Below are 9,132 nucleotides of genomic sequence, written 5' to 3'. Positions count from 1 at the left end.
ATTTTTCAAATTAAAAGCTAAAAATATGTTTTATTAATGATGCAGGTAATTTTTATTAATCAAGGCATCTGTAAGCCAAGGTAGTTTGTTTTACAAAAACTTACATAACATTGTCTTTTATATTAAAGCTTAAAGCAGGGTCCACAGAGAATGAGTGAAATGCAGCATTGCCTCACATTCCTGCTAGCTAGGCCAGTTTGAAATACTTGTAAAATTTAGACTAGGTTGAACCTTTTTGAGGGTTTTTAAAACTCTGGCCATCTAAGTCTAAAATTTTTGTGCAAAGCTCAGAATAGATTGGATATATTTTTCAAAACACCAGACTTCTTCCAATGACATTGGTATTGTTTTTTTTTCTAAATAATGTCTTGTTAGGGTTTTAGGTATTTGTTCATCAGGTCCTAGGACCAAATATTTTGAGCGTCTTTTTTGTTTGTTCAATAAACCATGATATTCCAGCTTGTTACCAAGATTTTTTTAGTACTTGCTTTTCACTACTTTTTGAAATATCTTACAAACTTAGGCTAGTTTAATGCAAATCCTACTAGTTTTTGGCCACTCTGGCTTGTTGTCTAAAATACACAGCAGTTATTATTATAAAGTCTGTATTGGTTATTTTTGGCAAAGCTCCTATATGCCAGGGATTACTTTTGTAAGTAGGTGGCCAAATTTCCTAGTAAGTAAAATTTGCTTTCGGGCCACTTAATATAAAAAATTCTTCCCTGGCCATAGTTGTTTAAAATAATTGCAGAAAAAAAATACTAAAAGTGTATAAACGTATTTAAATAATTTTAATTTTTTTTAATCAGTTGCTGTGTTTGAAGTTTAAAATATTAATGTTTACCTCCTTGGTTTTTGATGTAAATTTTTCAGGTTCTTTTATTAAACATTTTAAAGAAGGCTTGTTTAAGTACACATCATTTTTAAGTGTCTTTAATTTTTTGTAAAAGAACATTATGCAAGGTTTATGTTTTACATCTATTAACTTCATACTAAAAACTAATTTATAGTTTTGAAATAGACTATATACTAGTGCGCATAAGTAACTAAATTAAACAACTTTAGTAACTAATTAAAAACCAATTTACATAGTTGTAAAAGATATACATAAAAAGCAGGAAAAAAATCAATAGGTTACAGACTAATTACTTACTTATAACTGTTTATATAACTATTTTATTTCAAATGTTTGGACTTAAAGTTAATATACTATAAAGCAGTTAGTAATTATAGAGTTTTTTAGTGTTGTAGGTATATTATAAAATAGTAAAAAAAAAGGGTTAAATTTTAAGAATCGTGAAATTGTTTTATTGATTTTGATATATAAGTAAGTTATTTTAACTTTAAATTAAAACATTTCAGCATATGACTGCTACTTTTTGTTGTTTATACTCTGAGTTCTGTAGTTTTACATAATTTTTTTTTTTAGTTGAACTATTTAATGTTTATATTATTGTTTAATAAGAGCTTTTTCAGGGTTGCCACATACTTAACTCCTTTTGATAATGTATGCCAACTCAGACTAGTTAAGGCTTTTTTTTAACTCTGGCTTGTTTAAATATTTTTTCAAAGTATCATGCTAGCATTTATAATGTTTTTTTTTCTTATAACTGGTTTTTTGTTCTAAATATTAGTTCAATTTATTATTATTGTTATGATGTTTTTAGGTAATCAAAATTTACTTACAGTTTTTTTTAATTTTTTTATAATATTACATTTTTGAATATGTAACTAAGGCTAGCATTTTATTTCATTGAGTGGCTATTCTGCAAAATAAAATCAACTTTAAAAAATGTTTTACTAATTTTTAAAATTATTTGTCTTTCAGGTACAACACTAACTAAATAGTGACAATTTAAATTTTAATGATTCATATTTATTGGGAATTATCTCTTTTAATAAAACTAAAAAAATATTTTTAATCTTATAAATCAACATTTTTGAAAATTTATAAGTTATAATTTTTTTAAGATATGGTCCTTAATAATTTTTTTAATAACTTTAAATTGTCAAGATTTTAAATCAATGTAATTAGAATAGTCAGGTAGCCCTTCATAATAGAAGTTTTCATATAAAATTCAATGTTAGTTTTTATAAAAGGTTTCCTCGCCCCTTAATCTCCTACTTAATTCTTAGAAAACCATATAATTTTTAAGATTAACATTTGTTTTAGTATAATACAACAAGTTTATTCTTAAGATTACATGTATCTTATGGAAATATATTGCTTTTATGTCCTTATGAAGAATTAAAACTTTTGCTGAATAATTTAAAATACTAACAATACAACAAATTGTTGTATTATAATTAGTTTTATAATTTAAACAAAAATCATAGCTTAAGTTATAAAAAAACAACAAAATGACAAAGAACAAAAGAAAGCGGAATGGAAATAGCAAAAAAGTAAACAACCTGAAGAAGATCTGCTAAAGTCAATACTGAAGCCAAATTATGAGAGTGGAGATGATAGTGATACTGAATCACATTTTAGTATGAACACAATGAACACATCAAACTATAGCAGCAACGGTACCAATGATCTTAATGAGTTTTCGCGTATTGAACTCATTGAAGGCAAACTGGCAGAAGCAGTTGAAGGTTTGTTTATTAATACTTCAGTATTTCTAATGAATTTGAAATTTTTGAAGTAACACATAACCTTAATCAAATATTACCTTTTTGTATATTAACTTTTAAAAAATATTTTGTTACAATTTCAGTGTTGTGCATAAATATAGTTATAGGTGATTTTCCAAAATGTTTGTTTAGTGAAATTTTCTGTTAGATTAAATTTTTGCGCCTCCCATAAAGAACCTATTGTTGCCTCCGACTTTGACCGGCTATATCTCAAAATTATTTTGAATTTTTTAGGTCTGTAAAAGCACTTTATAGCTTAGTAAAACCTATGTAAAATAAGACCAAATTTCAAAAAAAGGTTTTTACCTCTCTATGCCCTTAATTAATTTCATTTAGTGCATCATCAAAACAATCTTGCTAAAAACTGATAATAGTATAGTGTAAATTTAGTTATATACAATAATTTTAAAATGTCTGGCTAAAAATTGTTACGTCATAAAGTATAAAAGTCTGTTTAATATGTTTAAATTAATGTTAAGTTATACTTTGCTGATTTGAAGTTATTTATAAGACAAAATTGTTAAAACAAAAATATTTAAGATAGTAGAAATTTTACTTGAAACTGAATTAAATAAAAAGTACATAACAAAATACGACAAAAAACAACAACAATTATACTAAAAGAGTTTCTTGCTCTGGATAGAATTTTTGCTCTGGAACTTACCATCTCTCAGTTCTAGAATCTTTGTTTATTAGAACTTGCGAGCTAAACATTTGCAAACAAAGAGATTTTTACAATTTAAAATTTTATAAAAATGGCTTGTTTTTAGTATTATCATTGTCTTTTTTTGTTGTATTTTGTAATGTACTTTTTATTTAATTTAGTGTCAAGTAAAATTTCTTCTATCTAAAATATTTTTGTTTTAACAATTTTGTCTTATTTATAAATAACTTCAGATTAACAAAGTATTTCTTAACTCTAATTTAAACCTTTTAAACAGACTTTTATACTTTATGACGTAATAATTTTTTAGCTAGACATTTCAAAACTATTGTATATAACTAAATTTACGCTATGTTATTATCAGATTTTAGCAAGATTATTCTGATGATGCACTAAATTAAATTAATTAATAAACCTTTTTTAAATTATATATTTTTAAAATCATAATCTTATTAATTAGACCTACATTTGATTTAAAAAATAAATAAATTGATTTTGTAAATATGGCCTCTATTTTTGTTTTGTAATGACTTTGAGTTTTCAGAATTTGAATGTAACCCTCTTTAAATCAGTTGCAATGTGGGTTGTTGTAAAACTTTTAAAATAATGCATGAAAAGAGATTTTTATAGTTTTTAATTTATGCTAAACAAATAAAAGAAACCTAGTTAAATAGTTAAGTTGCATCAAATGGAAAGAAATTTTTTAAACTGTTTAGGAGCAACATATAATTTAACTATTTAAAAGTTAAACTATTTTCACTTTATTTTTCACGCTAAAAATGATGAATTTTTGATTATTTTTAATTCTTTTTAATTTTATACGTTATAATATGTTTAAACATTAAAAAAGTAAATTGAACTTAATTTATCACTTGTCAAGGATACACAGATTTTCTTAAAATTCTTTGTAAAATAAATATAGTAAGAAAGTGAGCATTTTTTTTGTTCATCTTTAGTTGCAAATAATATTTTAAATATTTTGTTTAAATAAAATTTATTGTTTTGTTTAAATAAAGTTTTACTATCACTAATAGGTAGGTTTCCGATTTGCATGGGTTTAACTTTTGCACAAAATTAAAAGTTTGTTTTTAATCCATTACTAGCAGCAAAATCTTCACCACTGTACTACAGTTTGTAATCTCTGAGACTACCCATAGTTTATAACCTATCTTTAACTTATAACCGAAAAGGTTCAACCCTGTCCTTTGTTTAAGTCTGAAGCACATAATTATTAATTTGTGTGCATTTTGAATAGTTAAAGCTATTTCTTTAATTCTAAATTGATATAAATGTAACTTTTTATGCAGGGTTGACTGAAAAAAATGCAAAGTTTCGAGTGAAATGCCTAAATACAATCATAAAGCACTTTATGAACACAATTTTAGATAATTTTCTCGAAAGATATCAGGTAAGCAATGTTCTTAAATTACTAGAAAACATTACTTATACTTAATATTTGCAATGTATTTTATTCTTTCTTAATTACTTCAATGGTAGTATTAACACAAATTTGTACTTTTAAACAATTTGCTGTTAGTTTTTATTTGAAATTATATATGACAAAAATTTATTACGTTTTTAATAATATAATCAAGAGTTTTATCTTATTGTAAGTACTTTCTTTCAAATAGGATTAGCTATGTATCAATTAAATTTTGAATCAATATATAACAAAATGGCTTTTAATAATCTCTTATTTTTAGAATATTATCGTGTCATACACTATTTATTTTTACTTGATTTTCTGATAAAACGTTTATAGAGTAACTCTTATTAATTAAAATAGTAATGATTTTTAATAACGTAGTGTTGAAAAATACCGTTTAGTATGATATTAGTCATAGTTCAGTTATCATTAGTTTTAAGATCAGTTTTGAGAAATGAATTTTACATAATTTCTCTTAGTAAAAATTTAGTTTTCTCGTAAAACTAAAATTAAAAAAAGTTTAACTTCATTGTAAATTTCAAAGTTTTTGTTTAAATTGTTTTTAGTTTGAAAAAGAAAACTGGTCCAGAACACATGGGTATTTGATAATTTTTTTTTTAAAACAGGTAATATTATAGTAATTAATAAATAGGCCATATACATCACTTTTTAAAAGTAGCCTTATTTTTTACATTGGTGACTAAGCTATCAGTTTTTTTAAACCGGTTTTCATCAAAAGTAACTTTTAAGATATAAGGGATCAAAGTTTGAGAAATAAATAGGTTCTTATAGTAAGACGAAATCTGAAAAGGTAATAGTAGACTTTTTCACAAAAAAAAAACTATTTCCTTCTCTAAAGTTTTTGAGCAAATTTACTTTTATTTTTTTAGTCCAAACTAACAAATTATAAACAGTATGTATAAAATGGTTCATTTGTATTTTAAATAATTTTTTTTGGCTATAAAATTTTTATTTTCATCAATATCCTTTTAACACTGTTCTTAAAGTTTAAAAGAAAATTTCCAAACATTTTAGATTAAATTGCATTGAAATGTAGGAGAACCTAAATTTTAAGTGTTAAAAAACTGATAATAATATCTATGATTAATTTATCCTCCATTAATGTGTATGAAACATTTTAAAACAATGATCTAATCTTTTGTTATTTATTTCTCTAAAAAGTATTTTATAGAGTTTATACTTTAAGCTGAAAAATAAGAAACAGTATTATTTTTAATTCATAATCCCCCTATGGCCTTAATAATCAAAATAAACTTGAAACTAATACTATTGCTATTTTTGTATTATAACGAATCTATAGTTCAGAATCTAATAAGTTTTAGTTTAGTTTTAGTTAAAGCTCAGCAGCTATTTTTATTGAATATGATTTTTCCATGTATTACAAAGTCTTCAAATGGTATTTATATGAAGTAAACTTAAATAGATTGTTTTTGATAAGAAATAACAATAACAAAAAGTATTTAATAACAGGAAACACTTTTGGACGCATTGGAAAAAATTATTAAGAGAGGAAGTGACAAAGTAGAACGAAAATTAGCAGCACAGTTATTATCACATGTTATTATGCAACTTGATTTCGAAGACGATGAAGTTAAATACTATGATCAGTTTTCCACATTGTTAGGCAATGTTATTAAGTAAGCTAGTTTTTTCACTATGTGTAAATTATCTATTTTCAAAAGCGTTTTTTAAGTTTAGGTTTTTTAAATCTAATTTAAACCAAAATATTGTAACGATTATTTTTATAGACAATTTATAGTTATTAACAAGGTAGAAAGGCGTCCAACCTTTTTATAAAAATTGTCATTAAATTTTATGTGAATTCTTTAATGAACTATAAGCTGCATTTTATAACATATAATTGTTTGTTATTTTCAAAACATAGTCAACTTTATGAAAATTTAATCTTTAGTAATATTTCATTATAATATTCATTTATAACATGTGAAAAAAAACATTTAAAAATGGTTCTATTGATAAAAATTTCAGTAACAATATTTAAAAAAATGAAAAAAAGTACATTATATTATATTTGTATTTTAAAGTTAAATCTTAATTTTTTTATATGATTTATTACAATATAAAGACTATTATGAACAAATTACAAATTGTTGCTTGAAGCTTGTGGAATAAGATATTTGTATATATTTATAAGTAATTTTTACTAATTTATATTTATTGCTCTCTATATATTACTAAGAAAATTAATTAAACACTCTAATTTTAATCATTTATGTTTCAAAAGTCATTAAGAACTTAAAATCAACTTTAAGCAATTGGTAACATAGTTCAAAATTTTTCAAAATGTTATAAAAACTTTACCTAAATATTAAAAAAAAAGTATTTCAAATATATAGTTTATGTACTTTCAGGAATGTTTCAAGTTTTTTTTTTTGCATTAAAGTTAAAATTACTGTTTTGTTATACATTGAGTCATTAATTTTATGAACTTAATTTTATAGTGTATATCAGAGTATTGTGTTTTTCAAAAGCGACCCATTTTTTTTTTGATTGAGCATAAATATAAACATCCATTGATTATTATAAACTTAAATAAAAAAGTTTCAATGTTTGACCAAAACAAAAAAAATAACGTCTTTAATTAATATATAACGTTTTTTATTAAGAATTCTCATATTATTACTTGTGTGGTATACAACTAATAAAAAGCTCATTGTAATGTTTGTTAGTTGATAAAAAAATGTTTTGGTGACATAACTAAGATTATCGTACCAAAGCAGTTTCAATTACATCAGTTGGCCATAATTAGTTTAAGTTCATGTTTTTAATTTTTTTACAATTCATGTACAAAAAGTGAAGCTTTAGGGGAGAGTTTTCTTAAAAGAATGGATATCGCCCATTTTTAAGAGTTTTTGTAAGTCTAGAGGCAATAAACTAGCCAATGGGTGATTTGAAATTTTCCGCAGTCATAGAGTTTTTACTTTAAGCAAGTTACTAATTACAGATTTATTTTCAATATTTTATTATGAGGTAAAATTTATACACGGTTTATCTAAAGTGAGAAATCTCAGGGGGTAATGAATAGTTGTGGGTTTAAATTAAATTTGTAATAAACTTAATGTATGCAATAAATAATTAATGAGGGCTATTATATCATAAATTTCTGCGTAAAAGGCTATTATAAAAGATGAATTTAGGAAACCCTGCTTTTAGAAGTAGTCTAGTTTCTCTTTAGAGCTTTTATTTCAATCTACAGAGGGCTTATTTTATAGCTACTTAAAAAAAAGTAAACTAATAATTGCTTATGACGAATGAACTTCAGACGTTATCGCAGAAGATTATTTAATATTGCATATAATTGTTATTTTAGTTATTGAGTTGATTATAATTTACAGAGACACAAAAAAAGACAGTGAGTTTAGATCGGCTTGTTGTGTTACTTTGGCAACATTGACTTTTTTCACAAACTTCGACAAGGAATCGATCAGCCGATCCATGGATCAGTTTTCAGCCTTGTTCAAGAAATCGTGTTTGAAAGGAGACGGGACTTCCCCCGTGTTGAAACCTGGTGAGCACCTGATTCACGCAACAGCGTTGTCGTCGTGGTGCCTTCTCGCAACCATCACCTCACAAAGCGTCATCTCGCAAGTCCTAGAGAATTATTGTCAATTGATAGTTGAACTTTTGCATAGCAACGACCTTCAAGTAAGATTTTTAATTTTTTATATATATGTACTTAATGTCAATAAGATGTAATTAGTAATAATAAGTTGTATTTTTAGCTATTGCTGTAATGTTCAACATTTGATATTTTTTGTGATAAGCAGTTTAGATAATCCTTGCTTTAAAAAGTTTTAATATAATCTAGTTTCTAGGCTAGTATATGTATTCTTTTGCAGTAGTTTACGACATTGAATGTTTGTAAAACATGTTAAGAATACATATATTTTATGAAAATACAAACAGATAAAAAACTATTAAAACTTATGTAAATAGCAAAATGTGTTAACTAAAAGGTAAGAATGCAATCCGGACAAGCTATATGCTTGCTGCTCGAGTTGTGTGGCAGAGATGCTGTTGAAAATTTGATTGATGTTTATGATTTGATTGATAGAGTGAAAGATCTTGCAACTGAATCAAGTAAGAGTAGAAGTAAAAGGGACAAAAAAGAACAAAAAAGTTTTTTCAGAGATGTTTACTGGTTAGCAACTATGTAATTAAAAATATTATCTCAACAGTTTATGTTAAAACTTTCATAATCAAGTTTAATTTGCTCACAAATAAAATTATTTATTTAAATTAATATTTATTTGTTTTAGGCTAAATATTTTTTTCTTAGTTTGATATTAGAAACAATATGTTTGATATAACTATTTTTGTCTTAGTATAATTTAAGTCTATTACTACTTCTCTTTTTTTGCAA

The 9,132-nt window shown here is 24.4% G+C and overlaps 1 protein-coding gene across 1 annotated transcript; it reads left to right on the top strand.

The window, feature by feature from the left end:
• Positions 1-2,479: 2,479 nt before the first annotated feature.
• LOC145846884 (interferon-related developmental regulator 2-like) lies at positions 2,480-8,849 on the top strand (the record flags this gene model as incomplete). Its single annotated transcript, XM_082953444.1, has 5 exons — positions 2,480-2,598; positions 4,609-4,709; positions 6,219-6,385; positions 8,105-8,414; positions 8,726-8,849. Coding segments are annotated over exons 1-5 (808 nt in total), but the record flags the coding sequence as incomplete, so codon positions are not given.
• Between the last annotated feature and the right edge of the window lie 283 nt (positions 8,850-9,132).

Source organism: Thalia democratica, unplaced genomic scaffold (genome assembly GCF_965202585.1).
Source record: "Thalia democratica unplaced genomic scaffold, ktThaDemo2.hap1.1 HAP1_SCAFFOLD_700, whole genome shotgun sequence".
NCBI lineage: Eukaryota > Metazoa > Chordata > Thaliacea > Salpida > Salpidae > Thalia > Thalia democratica.
Note: the sequence above shows the minus strand (reverse complement) of the source record. Positions and strands in the feature narration are given on the sequence as shown.